Source organism: Phyllopteryx taeniolatus, chromosome 5, assembly GCF_024500385.1.
Source record: "Phyllopteryx taeniolatus isolate TA_2022b chromosome 5, UOR_Ptae_1.2, whole genome shotgun sequence".
Lineage (NCBI taxonomy): Eukaryota > Metazoa > Chordata > Actinopteri > Syngnathiformes > Syngnathidae > Phyllopteryx > Phyllopteryx taeniolatus.
Window position 1 is genome coordinate 15890682 of NC_084506.1, and position 16537 is coordinate 15907218.

General features: G+C 43.4%; 1 protein-coding gene across 14 annotated transcripts in view; it reads left to right on the forward strand.

The window, feature by feature from the left end:
- The window catches only part of shank3a (SH3 and multiple ankyrin repeat domains 3a), a 247951-nt gene that overhangs the window by 152080 nt on the left and 79334 nt on the right, over window positions 1-16537 (forward strand). For 11 of the 14 annotated variants that reach the window (XR_009788489.1, XM_061773051.1, XM_061773052.1 and 8 more), the window contains 2 exons: window positions 3486-3667; window positions 4746-4769. Coding sequence is in view for 13 of the 14 variants with exons in the window: in XM_061773051.1 (XP_061629035.1) it covers window positions 3486-3667; window positions 4746-4769 (206 nt within the window). In the remaining variant the exon portion in view is untranslated. The remainder of the gene's footprint in view (window positions 1-3485; window positions 3668-4745; window positions 4770-16537) is intronic. The other 3 variants (XM_061773044.1, XM_061773047.1, XM_061773049.1) reach the window with 1 other exon arrangement.

The following is a 16537-nucleotide window of genomic DNA, read 5'->3' on the forward strand; positions in this document are numbered from 1 at the left end:
TCTTTCCCATAACTTCATTGTGTGGCTCATCAACTTTATTCCTCTATAGTTGCCACAGCTCTGCACATCACCTTTGTTCTTAAAAATGGGCACTAGTACACTTTTCCTCCATTCCTCAGGCATCTTCTCACGCACTAGAATTCTATTGAACAAGCTGGTCAAAAACTCCACAGCCACCTCTCCTAGATGCTTCCATACCTCCACAGGAATGTCATCAGGACCAACTGCCTTTCCATTTTTCATTCTCTTTAATGCCTTTCTAACTTCCCCCTTACTAATCATTGCCACTTCCTGGTCCACCACACTTGCCTCTTCTACTCTCCCTTCTCTATCATTTTCCTCATTCATCAACTCCTCAAAGTATTCTTTCCATCTACCTAGCACACTGCTGGCACCAGTCAACATATTTCCATCTCTATCCTTAATCACCCTAACCTGCTGCACATCCTTCCCATCTCTATCCCTCTGTCTGGCCAGCCTGTATAGATCCTTTTCTCCTTCTTTAGTGTCCAACCTGCCATACATGTCATCATATGCCTCTTGTTTTGCCTTTGCCACCTCTACCTTTGCCCTGTGTCACATCTCAATGTATTCCTTTCGCCTCTCCTCGGTCCTCTCAGTGTCCCACTTCTTCTTAGCTAACCGTTTTCCTTGTATGATTTCCTGTACTGTGAGGTTCCACCACCAAGTCTCCTTCTCTCCTTTCCTGCCAGAAGATACACCAAGTACTCTCCTGCCTGCTTCTCTGATCACCTTGGCTGCAGTGGTCCAGTCTTCTGGAAGCTCTTCCCGTCCACCGAGAGCCTGTATCACCTCTTCCCGAAAAGCTGCACAACACTCGTCCTGTCTCAGCTTCCACCACATGGTTCTCTTCTCTGCCTTTGTCTTCCTAATTTTCCTCCCCACCACCAGAGTCATCTTACACACCACCATCCTATGCTGTCTAGCCACACTCTCCCCTACCACTACCTTACAGTTGGTAACCTCCTTCAGATTACATCGTCTGCACAAGATGTAATCCACCTGTGTGCTTCTACCTCCGCTCTTGTAGGTCACCCTATGTTCGTGCCTCTTCTGGAAAAAAGTGTTCACTACAGCCATTTGCATCCTTGTTGCAAAGTCTACCACCATCTGTCCCTCCAAGTTCCTTTCCTGGATACCGTACTTACCCATCACTTCTTCATCACCCTTATTACTTTCACCAACATGTCCATTACAATCTGCACCAATTACGACTCTCTCTCTGTCTGGGATGCTCAGAACTACATCATCTAGCTCCTTCCAGAATTTCTCTTTCACCTCTAGGTCACATCCTACCTGTGGGGCATAGCCACTAATCACATTACACATAACACCCTCAATTTCAAATTTCAGCCTCATCACTCGATCTGATACTCTTTTCACCTCCAAGACATTCTTAGCCAACTCTTCTTTTAAAATAACCCCGACTCCATTTCTCTTCCCATCTACACCATGGTAAAATAATTTAAACCCTGCCCCTAAACTTCTAGCCTTACTGCCTTTCCACCTGGTCTCCTGGACACACAATATATCAACCTTTCTCCTAATCATCATGTCAACCAACTCCCGAGATTTTCCTGTCATAGTCCCAACATTCAAAGTCCCCACATTCAGTTCTAGGCTCTGTGTTTTCCTCTTCTCTTTCTGCCGAAGAACCCGCTTTCCACCTCTTCTTCTTCTTCTTCTTTGACTTCGACTTCGACCCACAGTAGCTGAATTTCCAACAGCGCCCTGCAGGTTGACTGCGCCGGTGGCGGACGTTGTTAACCTGGGCCACGACCGATCCGGTATGGAATTCTTTGGATGAACGCTCATATTTGTTTGGCAAGGTTTTAAGCCGGATGCCCTTCCTGACGCAACCCTCTGCATTTATCCGGGCTTGGGACCGGCCTACAGTTTGCACTGACTTGTGCCCCCCATAGGGCTGCATTAAAATATACCCGTTCAGCTATTTTATTTTTTTTTTTTTAAAAAAACAGAATTACAAGTGTAACATGAAGTGAACCAACAGTAATGAAATCTGTTCCTTTTTCAAACTGTCGCCTCCATAAAACCACTTTTTTTGAATGTACTGTAAATATAAAAGAAACAAAGCAGTCAGTGCCATTTACTAAAGGTTAGATTTTTCCTACAGCCAATGTGTCAGACAATTTTGTTGGTTTCAAACAGTTTACATTATTATTATTTTTTTTTTGTAACCAAGCACGTCAGATTTCGCAGGTGAAAAAAATTTACCTTAAACGAACCTTACGCCTTATGATTTTGGGTTTTCGGAGAAGTCTCGTAAAATAAGCGAGTATTTTTCAACGCGAGGTGGCGTGTTTTAAGAAAAAGAACATGTTAAACAACAATAAAACACATGTAACTACTTCAATACGCAGTAGCCGTGGGAGTTGAATATCAGAATTGTACCGCCTCTGCCTCGTTTTGAGCATTTTGAGATTTGGGTTCCATCGGCTTCCAGACAGCTACCGGTATGTGTGTGCGTTGTGTGGTCTGAAATGTGTTTGAACCCGAGGGAGAAGCAAGAGCAGGAGGATGACGAGGACGCCGAGAGCACGTGGCTGCTGAGGTTGTAGCGACGGAGGAGGAGGGATGAATGGGAGACCGTAAATGGAGCTCTGCCACCGCTGTAATACGCGAGTGTTCACCGTGCGTGTAAAGGGGGAATGGACGGCGGCGAAGGAGGAGGGGAGCAGCAACAGTTAAACCAAATGGGCTCAAGCTTTTCACCTACTCACAACCCCTCGTGTTGCACACACCAATATTTACACAAACACTTCAGATCAATCGTGTGCGCTGGGACCAGCATTGTGTGTGCAAAGTGTTCAGAGCAGAGCGGAGGGGGTTGCGTGTGTGCGTCCGTGCGTGTGTGTGTGTCTGTGTGTGTAAAAGGGGAGGGGAGCAACACCACAGCAGCAGCAGCAGTAGTAGCAGCCGGACTGGCGGAGTGTGTGTGTGTGTGTGTGTGTGTGTGTGTGTGTGTGTGTGTGTGAGCGCATGTGTGTGGGAGAGGAGTGGTGGAAGGAGAGGAGGAGGAGGGTAAGGGAGGAAGGCGGCGGGGCTCCCGAGGAGAAGGGGAGCAGAAATCCACACTCCCCCTTGACAGGAAGGATCCGTAGGTATCGGGATCCGTAGTCTCTAGACATGCGGGATGCACGTCACTCCTCTCTGGAGGAGGCTTCTGCCAACTCGGGATGACTAAGAGGGGATTCCAATGGGATCGATCGGACGGGAAGGCACCCGACTATTTTGATTTTTGCTTCGGACGCCGGCCGGTCCTCTCCCACAGAACACTGACAGCTCTCGTTTGAACGCAGACCTTTTATGAATCTCTCCCTGTCCGCCGTGAAGACCAGGGGCCGTCACCCGCCGGCGGCCCCACGGACCGCCGTGTCCGTGACCACGGGCTTTGGCTACCGGCTGCCCGGGATCACCACGGTAACCTATGTGTTTGTTTACAGCCCCGGCTCGGTGCGGCGAGACCCCAGCCCGCCTCATCACGTGCCGCCGGCACCGATGGGCGCCCGCGGGCCCAAGCGGAAACTCTACAGCGCCGTCCCGGGTCGCACCTTCATCGTCGTCAAGCCCTACACGCCGCAGGGGGAGGGGGAGATACAACTCAATCGAGGAGAGAGGGTCAAAGGTAAGATGGCCTTCATTGCAGTTTTTCCCACAAGTTTTTGGAAAACAAATCTCTCACACCAGGGATATGTCACAGAAAGTTGTCCGACAGGTTAATTGCCATCTAGTGGAGGACAATTCACTTGTCAATATATGTCACCGGCATAGATAGATGAACAAATATGAACTTTTTCCGTCTTCTTTTCGGACAGGCAGTACAGTGTTTCTGTAAGGGATATTTACACTGTAGTACTGTAGTATACTGAAGTTTGAAATGAAGTTAAACCGCAAAACAAAACAAAGGTACGTTATTTTTAGTAAAGAAATAATTTTGAGCCCAATGAAGTAAAATTAGACAATTTCTTCCATCACACCTGATGATCTCGCACTGCACACTGGTTCGTACTCACTGCTCTATTTGTGTGTGTGTGTGTGTGTTTTAAGCATCATATTGGGTTTAGTTTGTTGATGTGTGTGTTACAAAGCAACAAATGTAAGACAACAGGACTGTACCATTTTCGAGGCTGGGGTGGGATAAAAGCTCTTGTCGGTGTAATAGTGAAAAGTAAAAACAAAACAAAAACAAAAAAAACATAGCTGCTTGAACTTCGCAAAGTGTCATATTTGGATTTTGTTTGTCGACTTGGATGTTACCATGCAGTAGATGCGAGACAGCAGGATCGTACCATTTTTCATTCTTGGGTGGGATAAACTGTTCATTAAACATCGTCAGTCAAACAGCAAAAAGACAAAATAAGTTACTCGAATAAAATTGGAGACAAATCTATCTTTGTGTCGGCATGTTCATGTGAATGTGAAATGCCCGCTGCCCCGGAGTACAAATGGTACCATCCTGTCCATCATTCTGAAATGAAGTATAATAACAATTGTCATTTTTCCCATACAACACATCGCTATGTATCTTTCTGCCTCATGTTCAGCTTCATTCATGTTGCAAATGTTGGATTTATTTTGTTTCTGCTTTACACAGAGCTGCAGTGGCTCGGCTTTTCATCCGTTTCCCTGTTTGTGTCTGTGTGTGTGTGTGCGTGTGTGTGTGCGTGTGTGTGATTTTTGTCTCCATCCATGCCTCACTCAAGACTTTGACTGTAATGACATAGAAGGTAAACGCCATATTGTTCTTCTCAACCCTTGCCACTCTCCTCCACACATCTCCCCTCCATGTAGTACACCTGATGCCCTGTTTGAATCACGACGAATGGGTTTCCCTAAAACTGTCGGGATGGGCATCGCGCTTTATCAAGCAAGCTACAGTTATCAGTGACTATGTGGAATTAGTTGAATCATACGATCTAATCGGCAACGTTTTGCATCCTCCGCAGGATTTTACTACATAGTGTGGGATTAATTCAGACCCAACAAATTTACCGCTTAAATGGGCTGTTGTTGAAATCAAAACAGGAATTGAAGAAGTTTGGGGAACATCCATCCATGCATTTTCTTTACCACTTATCCACACTACGGTCACGGGCTACTGGAGCATATCCCAGCTATCTTTGGGCGGGAGGCGGGGTACACCCTGAACCGGTCGCCAGCCGATCGCAGGGAAAATAGAAACAAACAACCATTCACACCTACGGGCAATTTAGAGTCTTCAATCACAACCTACCACGCATGTTTTTGGGAGGAAACCGGAGTGCCCGGAGATAACCCAGGCAGGCACGGGGAGAACATGCAAACTCCACACTTGCTGGGCCGGGATTTGAACCTCGGTCCCCAGGACTGTGAGGCAGTTGTGCTAACCAGTCGTACACCGTGCCGGCGTTTTGGGAACAGAGTATTTGAATTTGTTATGATCCTGCCCCAAGTGGAGGAGTTCAAGTATCTTGGGGTCTTGTTCACGAGTGAGGGAAGGATGGAACGGGAGATCGACAGGCGGATCGGTGCAGCGTCTGCAGTGATGCGGACTTTGTATCGATCCGTTGTGGTAAAGAAGGAGCTAAGCTGAAAGGCAAAGCTCTCGATTTACTGGTCGATCTACGTTCCTACCCTCACTTATGGTCACGAGCTGTGGGTCGTGGCCGAAAGAACAAGATCCCGGATACAAGCGGCCGAAATGAGTTTCCTCCGCAGGGTGTCCGGGCTCTCCCTTAGAGATAGGGTGAGAAGCTCGGTCATCGGGGAGGATCTCATAGTAGAGCCGCTGCTCCTCCACATCGAGAGGAGCCAGATGAGGTGGCTGGGGCATCTGAATCAGATGCCCCCCGGACGCCTCCCCGGTGAGGTTTTTCCGGGCACGTCCCACTGGGAGGAGACCCCGGGGACGACCCAGGACACGCTGGAGAGACTACGTCCTTCGGCTGGCCTGGGAACCCCTCGGGATCCCCCCGGAAGAGCTGGATGAAGTGGCTGGGGAGAGGGAAGTGTCGGCGTCCCTGCTAAAGCTACTGCTCCCGCGACCCGACCTCGGATAAGCGGCAGAAAATGGATGGATGGATGAATACTACAATATTTTGTATACCTACAGCACAGACTGCTGGCAATTGAGTATAGTGAGGTTCCCAAAGTTTACTCTTCACATGTGCAATCATACTAAACTAGGTCTAAAAAGGAAGAGAGCAAATCAAAAACTCATTAAATTGAGTATAGCTCCAAGGTAGACTGGTGGGACATGAATGGAGCAAAGTTGACATTGAGATTTGTGCATTTGCAGAGGGCGCAGTTAAAGTCAGACCCAACTACTGTAGGTCAGTTCCAGTGTGGACTTTTAGCTCTGAGCCTCAGATAGTGGCAGCATTCCTTCACATTTATTTGCTTTCTACAAGGCAGTAAACCTTTGTCTGTAATGAGAATGATCATTTCTTCCTTTACTATATAAAATAAGTTTGAAATTTCGGATGGGAATTTTTTTGGCCATCCCTTGTGCGAGGAACGTGCATGCGGATTCAAACAGGTCCCGTCAACTTCCTCCTCTCCGATATTGCTCTCCCACTTGAGCATGCGACCTTGTCCTTTTTCCCCGCTGTTCCCTGTCCACAGATAGACCCCAGCCCCACACTGGAGCCCAAAACCCCCCCACACCCTAAACTGCATCCATCATGGTGGTGCAAACCCACATTAGCTTAATGAAAGCACTTCCCACAGGCCAGACAGAGTGAGTAGTAGCTGCACTCAGGTTGAAATCACTCATACTACCTTTACATATGCCAGGAAGTGTACTGTTCAAGTATTTGGTATCGTATAATTTGACATTGCAGTGTATAAATACGTCATCCAGTTAGTGACAAAGGCCTCCTCTCTTCCTGGTTCATGATAGGATGGTTATTTTTTTTATTTTTATTTTTTTCCCACACTTTAGCCAGTGGAAATCCTTCCATATGCGCTTGCATGTTTCTAATGGGGCCTTTTGTCTACTTGCTGGTTACAATGTTGTCATTTGCATTCAAATTACTGATACAAATGGCAAACAATTCAGACTTGATATGCCCAGCAAAACCCAATTATAGAACATTAGTGTGAAACCGTGACAAATACTGAAATGTTTTGAGGGGGTTTTGGGAATGTGATGACTCCAGGGCAGCATGGTTGTGCGCGTTTAGCACGTCGGCCTCACAGTCGGAAGGTACTCATTTCGAATCTCAGCTCTCAACCTCCTGTATGCTTGAAAATGTCATAATCTTGTAAGACAGTTTTAGAAATTTGTAGTCATATTTTAAGGACAAAAACCTACCAACAAATTTTTACTATGACATTGATGCCTTGAGAGTGTAATTTTTTCCGTGACCACACTCGAAACTCAAAACACTCAAATTAGCTTTCCACATGGAAATGCCCTTAATCCGTTCCAGGCACCCGCATATGAAAAACAATGTTATTTTCAGGAGGCAGTATAATACAGTCATGAAGACACAAACGAAGAAGACTTTTACAACTACTGTAAGTGACTCAGTAATCTGCGGTAATATTAGTCATTCTTAGAAAGGAATTAAAAAAATGATGCTTGTGAGTATTGTTATATTGTCTATTGTGTTGATGCACCGTTTGTTTTCAAATATCAGTTACTTAGAGTGTAAGAGCAGCATGGTCGCCGACTGGTTAGAGCGTCTTCCTCACAGTTCTGAAAACTGAGGACCCGGGCTCAATCCCCGGGCCCCCTTGTGTGGAGTTTGCATGTTCTCCCCGTGCCTGCATGGGTTTTCTCCGGGCACTCTGGTTTCCTCCCACATCCCTAAAACATGCATGGTAGGTTAATTAGCAACTCTAAATTGCCCGTAGGTGTGAATGTGAGTGTGAATGGTAGCTTGTTTGTATGTGCCATGCGATTGGCTGGCAACCAGTTCAGGGTGTACCACGCCTCCTGCCCAATGATAGCTGGGATAGGCTCCAGCACGCCCGTGACCCTAGTGAGCAGAAGCGGCTCAGAAAATGGATGGATGGATGAAATGTAAGAGCATCACTACAGAGATGCTATTCTTTACCCTGTCTAAGGATTTTCCCATTGTGTGTTAGCATTATGCTAGCAACTTTAAGATAATGTTATTTGTTTTAAATACATTGTTTTATGTTTAGTTTGACCATAAACTTCAACTGGGAGCAACATTATTGAGCTTGAAGCCTCTTTTGCTCGCAAGACAAAGCAGAAAATTGACCGAATGACAACTTGTATTTCGAAAAATGGGTCGCTTGTATCTCAAGGTGCCTGTATAAGGAAAAAGTAATTCATTTCATTAGAAGACAGTCATAAAATTCGGAGGAAAGTCATATTAGGACAATAAAGTTTGATAATTTTGTTTCGTCTATATGTCACCTGCGATTGTGTGGCAACTCCCCTCGGGTCAAAGTCAGCTGGCGTAGGCTCCAGTTCACCTGTAACCCAAATGAGGACAAAGAATATAGAAAATGGATGGATGGCTACGCTGTCCATCGGGTTTCTTGTCAGCACAGACCAATCCTTCATCCCGCCGCTAATACGAACTCTGTTCTTCCGTGTCGGTCCACACAGGAAATGCGTTCACAGTGGTGTGGCTTCGGCCCCGTGGTGGGCCATCGCGGTTAAACCATCTGGCTCTGTTATGCAACACTGGCCGTCACACTGCGTGCCATTTGTGACACCTACGTCATCTTGGGGGATGTAAAGAGTCAACTGGATGTTTGAAGTTAAGGTTAAAGCAGCTGGACTTTGTGTAATAATTTTGTAAAAAAAAAAAAAACAGCTTTTTGCGGATGGGACAGTACATTGGGTTGTATTAGGGAGAATAGCGTCCCTTCTGTTGTGATGCCAAAGTAACCACTTAAAGGGGACATTTATAGAGTATCACGGAAAATTTACATTTTAATAGTTTGTAAACAGATGGTTGGGTCGCTGGAGGGCCTGTTTACCCATCAAATGTGAAATTAAAACAAGCAGATAAATCTTTTGTGAGCTGTCTCCTTCCGAAAAAAGAGCCTGTGAGTGAGCCCTTCTGAATTTTGCCGGATTGTTACGTAATAGTGAGGCAAATTTACATAATACCACCCCCACATTGACTTTCTCCCCCCACAATTTGGCAGTGAGGCTGGGGGAAGAACCGCCCTTTTCAAGTTACGGCCGGACTTCTCGGAGAGGCGATCATCTCAAGGCCAAAAGCTAAGCAGAGATACAGTGTCGGAAGTTCAAATGAATAAGTAGACTTCTCAATTTTTGGGTGAATTTAGTAAAATGAGATTTTATATATCTGGTTTCCAGGTTAAAGCTACTAATTTGTTATTGGGGTATTTTAAGTTAATATAAATGAAGAGGTTAATTTGGAAAAAATAGTCAACCTTTTGATTGAAAAAGTGTTTCAAGGAGGTCTTTGATGTCATTTGATCGCAAAACCAGACAACTTCAAAACATAAATTTTCGATCCAAAATCTCACATTTTTATAGCTATTATATTACACTGAATTGGTAGGTTTTATTCTTTCTGAATAAAAATTTATAACGAGTGTACAAGAAGTACATTCTCTTGAACTTACACTTAGCCGCAATCCTTAATTGTAACCCTTCAAAGGGAAAGACATTTGCACTTGTTGGGTTTTACGCAGGGGTTGTTTGGTTTTCAGGGTTACGAACATTGGTTGATTATGTGTTGATCAGTTTGCAGTTGGCGTTGCTCCGCTTTTGCTTGTCGGCTTTTGCGCTTCAAGTTGTCAAATAATAATAATGATAATGTATTACACTTATATAGCTCATTTCTAGACACTCAAAGACGCTTTACAATTTCACGCATTATTCATTCACTCCTCAGTCACACCCAGTTGTGGTAAGCTACTTGTGTAGCCACAGTTGCCCTGGGAAGTTTGGCTGCCATTCTGCGCCTACGACCCCTCCGACCACCACCACACATCCAACCACATTCATTCGTAGGCAATGTGGGTTAAGTGCCCTGCCCAGGGACACAACAACAACATGCGCTCGGGCGGGAGATACGAACTGGCAACCATCTAGTTGCAGTTGCTTTAGCTAACATCATTACGATGTACGGCAAATATTCCTGTTCAGGAAAGGTGTTGACGTTTTTGTGTTTGGCGAAGTGTCGCCACACGTACTGATCCGCGACACTAATTGACAAGTGAAACTAGGTGATGAAGTGCTGCCTCCTTGAGTGAAAATACGATCCATGCTTTTACTGTCTTTGGTTGTTCTTCACACTCAGGGCTAGTAGCCTTATTACAAGACCCTAGCGTCGCTGCCAGTCATCCTGGTGACGAAAGACGTACCCGGCACTGGCTGCCAGTAGAGGTGGTGGGTGTGGTTACCAGGGGCTCATTTGCATGAGACAGGACCGCCCCCGAAACAGGCTTATTTTATTTCTTCTCTAACAATAGGATGACATTTTTTGATTGTTTGTCACAATTATGTTATCAAGACATCTGGGATTTTAAATTGTGAAAAAATGCACAATGTGTCTCCTTTAATGTTGGCGGAACAGCATCCAAAAAAGAAGTTTCACTTAAAACACAGACAGAAAGATTGCTTTGTAGTTTATTTATTGCATTCTGTGGGTCTCAAGCAGAGAATGACCGTTCTCCTTGAGGCTTAAGAGTGAAGCTATTTAAAAGACGGACGACCCTGCCTTTGATACATAATGCATTTCGTCTCATCTGCATTCATAAATGGATGGACTCGTTAATAGAAATAGTGCTGATTTGCCACGGAGGACGAAAGGAAGTCAAGCGGGTTAAAAAGCAAAGAAAAAAGACAGCATCGCGTTTCATGGGCGGTCATAAGTGAGCCTTATTAGAGACTGAATTTGCAATACCACTCTTGTATCAGAGATCATTGGACTGGCGGGTGTGGTTTGAAATATCAACACAATGGGCTGCTTGTACCCCGAAGCTAACCATCATACTGCTTTGCATTATAAACGTGACAGAGATTCATTGAGAGGTAAATAGTATGTTAACAACCTTCTAGTCCATTACACTCACACACACACGCGCACGCACACACACACACACACACACACACACACACACTCACTCATCAGTGTGGGCTTGTTAACACCTTTGGTAATCACTAGCTTTGCCGGAGGAGCATACTTACGATGAGATCAGAATAGGTAAATCTAATTAGTATGATTGAGTTTCAGTATTTGGCATAATCAAAGTATCATTTTTATTATATTGTGGAATTAGTATACATGTGCCTATTGGATGTGTATTTAGACCTTTTGCTCCCAATTGTAGAAGTAAGGAGACGTAGTAGTAGTAGAAGTAGGAGTAATCGTGTCTAGCTAAAGTTTAGTTTTTTTTTTGAGGTTCGGACATGCACAAATTCATACCATCCTTGTTTTTGTGTACTTTTATAGTGAAGGATGACTATTCGGACTTGGACGGTAAATGCAGCGATGCTTAGATCACAAAGCTACACCAAAATACCGCAGCTGGTAGCCGTAGAGTCGAGCCTCTGAAGTTGAATGCTAATAGAAATTAAAGTGGCAAGCAGCGATGAACGGGGACTCACAAACCACCTTTTCATCGTGAACCCTCCAAATGATCATCTAAATTGCAATGATCAATGAAACTGGTGTCAGGAGCTTTTTTTTTTTTTTACTTTCCAAGAATTGCCAAAATAATCAAACTTTGACGCCATGTTCCGCCCACATTAGAAGGCATATGCAAAAAAGCTCCACGATTTAGCGTAGCTCACATGACTTGTTTACCTGCTTGGATTTGGACCCAACTGGGCAGATTCCCTAGTGAGTGTTCGTCAAAGCACGAGCAATGGGGAAAAAATGGTGGCTATTGACTGAAATGGCCACCTTCCTGTTCAAATCTATGCATGGGCCCTTGAAGCTTTTTCTTATGTCCTGTTATGATAGATATGTCCACACAATTTTGAGTTGATTGGTGAAACTTTTTTTTAAAACAATTTTTAACTTACCCAGAATCCTTACAATGATACAGCTTTGAAATTGAAAGGAGTTCGCCTAAGATGGCTGCTTCAAACCAATGTGGCCAACTTCATTTTAATTTCAGCCACGGATTCTTCAGACTTTTTTCTGTGTCCATTAGACGGTACTTGTTGATCGGAAAAATTGGTTTCGGCGGCTACTTTCCAGAGGATGCTTAAGAGTGAGTTTTTGGGTTATCTGTGTTGGGAAGGCCTAAAATACATTTGCATGTACATTTTCACCAGAATCCTTGAAGTTGCAACAATTGGTGCATTTTTGGCAGTGTTGAAATCCCCAAAAATGCCTTCGCACAATGTCAGATTCTTCTCTTAACACCCCTTGTTGTCTTTTGGAATAAGTGTCGCTGTAAAAAGCCAAAGAAAATACAAAACACTAAACCACCAGTTTATCGAGAAAATTCTGATTTATACAACTTTAGGGGCATCCAACTTTAGAGGTTCCACTGTATTTGATTTTAAAAAGTAGTATTAAGTAGTGTAGCTCTGAACTTTAGGTTGTCAGAACTTGCATTGCATTTGTTTTGCAGTTTGGTATTTTTATTTGGGCATGTGTCCTTATGTGACTTATTTTTTTCTCTGTATTTTTGTTTAATATAGTTTTTTTCTCTCGTGTTCGAAACACCCCACCAAAAGTTTGTTTTTACTTAATAGGAAAATCAATTCAAAATTTTCAGCTGTCTGCTTTTCATTGAACAACGACGATAATTACGTCTGTAAAAAAAATATGTATGGATATGTAAAAAAACAGATTTTTACACAAAGTAATAATTCTTTCTTTTTCATATATATTTTATAGTGAAAGACGACTATCTGGACTCAGATGGTAAATTTCGCATTATCTTTCAAATTATTTTGTCAAATTTTTCTGGTTTAGCAAAATATCACTGTTTATCATTTAAATATTGAAAATATGCTTTTAGATTGTGAATGAAATGTATATACTGATGGATCTCATTGAATTAGAATATTGTTGAAAAGTTAATGTATTTTAGTAGTTCAAAAGGTGAAGCTCACATTTTCATCTCAGACTGCATATATACAGATTCATTAAACACAGGGAAAATACATTTCAGAAAGCAATTTAAAAACAAAAAATTTTAGATGGTGAATTTTGGGTTTTTGTGAGCTGTAAATTATCATCATCAAAATTCAGATTTAAAAAATCATTAACTATTTCACCGTGTGTGTCATGAATCCAAAATATTCTGAGGTTCGCTTTTTGAATTGAACTACTGCAATTTTCCACCATATTCAAATTTATTGAGATGCACCTGTATTAAAAACACACATTTATTTGTTCTATTTACTCATGCTATAAAGCTGACACAGTGTTTAATGAGGAGGAAGAGGAGGAGGAGGATTCCATTTTCGTTGAGGACGATGAAGGTAAAAGTGCATTGTTGAAATAAACTTGGAATGACAAACTGCTTAAAACCATAAGTCAATTGTGCTGCCCTTGTTAATGATGTGTGAGCCTTAGGCAACACTATGCTGTTAATAGCTTTGACTAGTGAATAAATAAATTAATAAAAAGCTCATTTCAGCTGGAAAACTGAAGTTAATTCAGTTTTTTTCATCCCTCCTGTTTCCGGCTGATTCATATAGATTCAGCCGTAGTAGACGTCTCTAAAAGGCTCCATTGTCTGTACGGAGTTTTCCCCTTACTGCTTCAGCCCCCCTTCAAGACGGCTGAGATGGTAACGCTCCGGCAGTGATTGGAGGCTGAGCGTTGAGATCGATGAGTGTAGTCAGCCTTGGTCCGCGCACACACACACACCTACACACACATACACATGCACACACACTCACAGGTGGCGCGCGTGCCTGCCTTCCGCCGTTTAGCGGGGATAGTGAAGCTCTCTAAGCACGTTGTCTCAGCGTAATGAGCTCTGTTTGCCTTTGTGCACTCACTGACCACCACTGGAGCACAACACAAACACGCACTATGGGATTGTGTGTTTTGATGTGTGTATGTTACCGCACCCTCTTTTTATGTATCCAAGCGCCTCCTCCTCTGGTACATCCTCACGCTAACCTCGTCCCCCCCCCCCCCCCCCCCCCCTCCCCCTGACTTGGCCCCATGTGTATTTCCAGTCTCCCTCTTTATTGATCTAATCTCGTGGTCTTAATGGTCATCTCGATTGAAAGGCGCCTCAGTGTCGCCATGGTAACCGCATTAATCGCACATGCCACGACGATTGCTGCCGCAACGCGGTCAAGTTTTGCTGTTGTCTTTTTTGTTTACAGTAGTCTGTGATGTCAGTGGAACAACCTAGGAGACCTCTGGTGTTGTGTTAGCATTAACATCGGCGCTAATGTCATGGCTCTGCTTGGTCACACCACATCACGTGCGCTAAAAAGATCAGAATATGTATGTTTCTTTCAAGACAGGATGTCCTAGTAACACAGATCCGTTGTTTCATGATATACACGAGCAGTTATTTAGAAATATGATGTTTTTTTGTTTGTTTGTTTTTTCATTGTACCGTAAACGTCTGCTTAAATTATAAGCTGAGGTTTGGGACTCAGACTTAAGTCACCAATTTTAGGACGAGGGACTTGAGTTTGACTACACGACAAGTCTTACATGTTTTCTTTTCAAAATCAGCATTTTCAAGATCGCGTGCCATAAGGTTTGTTTTTGAAAACAAAGGTTTTGTGTGTGTGTGTGTGTGTGAGTGTGTGAGTGTGTAATGCGTGCAAACCTGGCAACCCTCCAGTATGATATGATGCGCAGTGCAAAGGCTAACTCATGAAGCAAGTATCATGGAGGGAGCTTCAAAGATTATACATTTTGATTCAAGCGAAGGTTCACTCTAAACGACAATTCTACTCCACACAGCGTCAACAAGTTGTTAAAATAAATACCAATGTAATATTATGAGCAGAAAATCAGTAGTATAGCACTGTCTTTACTATTCCTGCCTCCTTCTGCAAACTCCAAAGAACAATGTACAGTCTAAGTGATTTTAGTGGTATTACTCTAACTTAATAAATACTGGAACACGTTTTGTTTTGTTTTAGTCTTATTTTATGTTTTCCAATTATGAAATTGATGAAGAATTTGCTTGTTTGGCAAACAGAGCATATGTTCCCAAAGAGTTTCACATATTTTTGGTCAAAATAAATAGAATTCTTTTTCAAAAAAACACAACCATCTGCATGTCGCTCCAGCCAGACACACCATCTCATCTACTTCCCTGCGTGTTCCTGTAAATTGTTACACACTTCAAAATAAATGCCGCAGAGACAGACAATTTTAAGAAAAAAAGCAATTATATGCAGCCAGCAATCAGACTGCGTATCCATTCCCGTGAGCAGTATACAGCGGGGGGTTCTCAGCATGCCTGACCTTGGAGCCCACATTTTTCCATGGTCATTAAGTTCTGACCCACTTTTAGTCAAACCAAACAAATCAATTCTCCTCTCCAAAAATACAAAGGTCTCCCTTTATTTTCACATAATTACAAGTGCAACATTCAGTTCAGACCCTATTATATTACAACTTAGGAGCACCGTGACGGTTGTATGTATGGAAATAAAGAAATACAAATAGGATTTAAGATAAACACAGCTTATCACACACATAGCGAACAAATTAAAGACGCTATGCTACATCTTAGTTGGTGTGGTAACTACATTGCGGTTACAAATTCTTCTCCTTGTCGTTTTTATTGTGGTGTGGTCTTCTGAGACATGTTATACAAGCACTCAACACAACCAGTCCGTGCTCTGTTTGTGGCTAGTAGCAGCGCGAACGTCGTAATTGGCTATCGTTCCAGTTTACGTCGCAATCACCGAGTTCGAAGGATTTGCGATCGAAAATATTGATCAAGGTTAACATTTACGGTTCTCAGCCCTGACCATTTTCTGAGAAGGGGAGGAAAAGTAACTCAACAAACCCCAAGACCGCACGATAATTGCAGGGTAATATTTGAGAGACATCCATTAATCGGGCCTTTGCTGGCTTTGATTGGAAGGGGGATGCCCAAAATCGATCTTATTGTCGGTTTGTGGGTACCCCACCTAAGGATTTATGATCGTAAATGTATAACAAGTTTAACATTTCCAATTTTCCGAGCAGGGGAGAAACAATCACTGTAAACACAATCCGCACCACATGATAATCACTCAGGATAATATTTTAGACACATCTGACAATTGGGATTTTGCTGACATTGATCACAAGGGGGGGGAATTCCTCAACTCCAGCCTGATTGTTGGTATGTATGTAGTAGAGGCCGACCTTTTTTCGCGATGCCCGCAGTGGGATTCCCATGGGATGGGATTGAATTTCATGGTTGATGTGAGTGGGATTCTGTAAAATTTTGTTTTGGGATTGGGAGGGAATGGGCTCAATCTCTGTAGGAGTCGGACAGAGCGGGAGTGAAAATCCAGCGTCAGCCTCTTTCTCTCTACAGTTTTGAGACTGTAAATATTGGGCAGGTTTGAAATTGTTACAATTGTTGATGCTGAAAACACACTTCACACCTC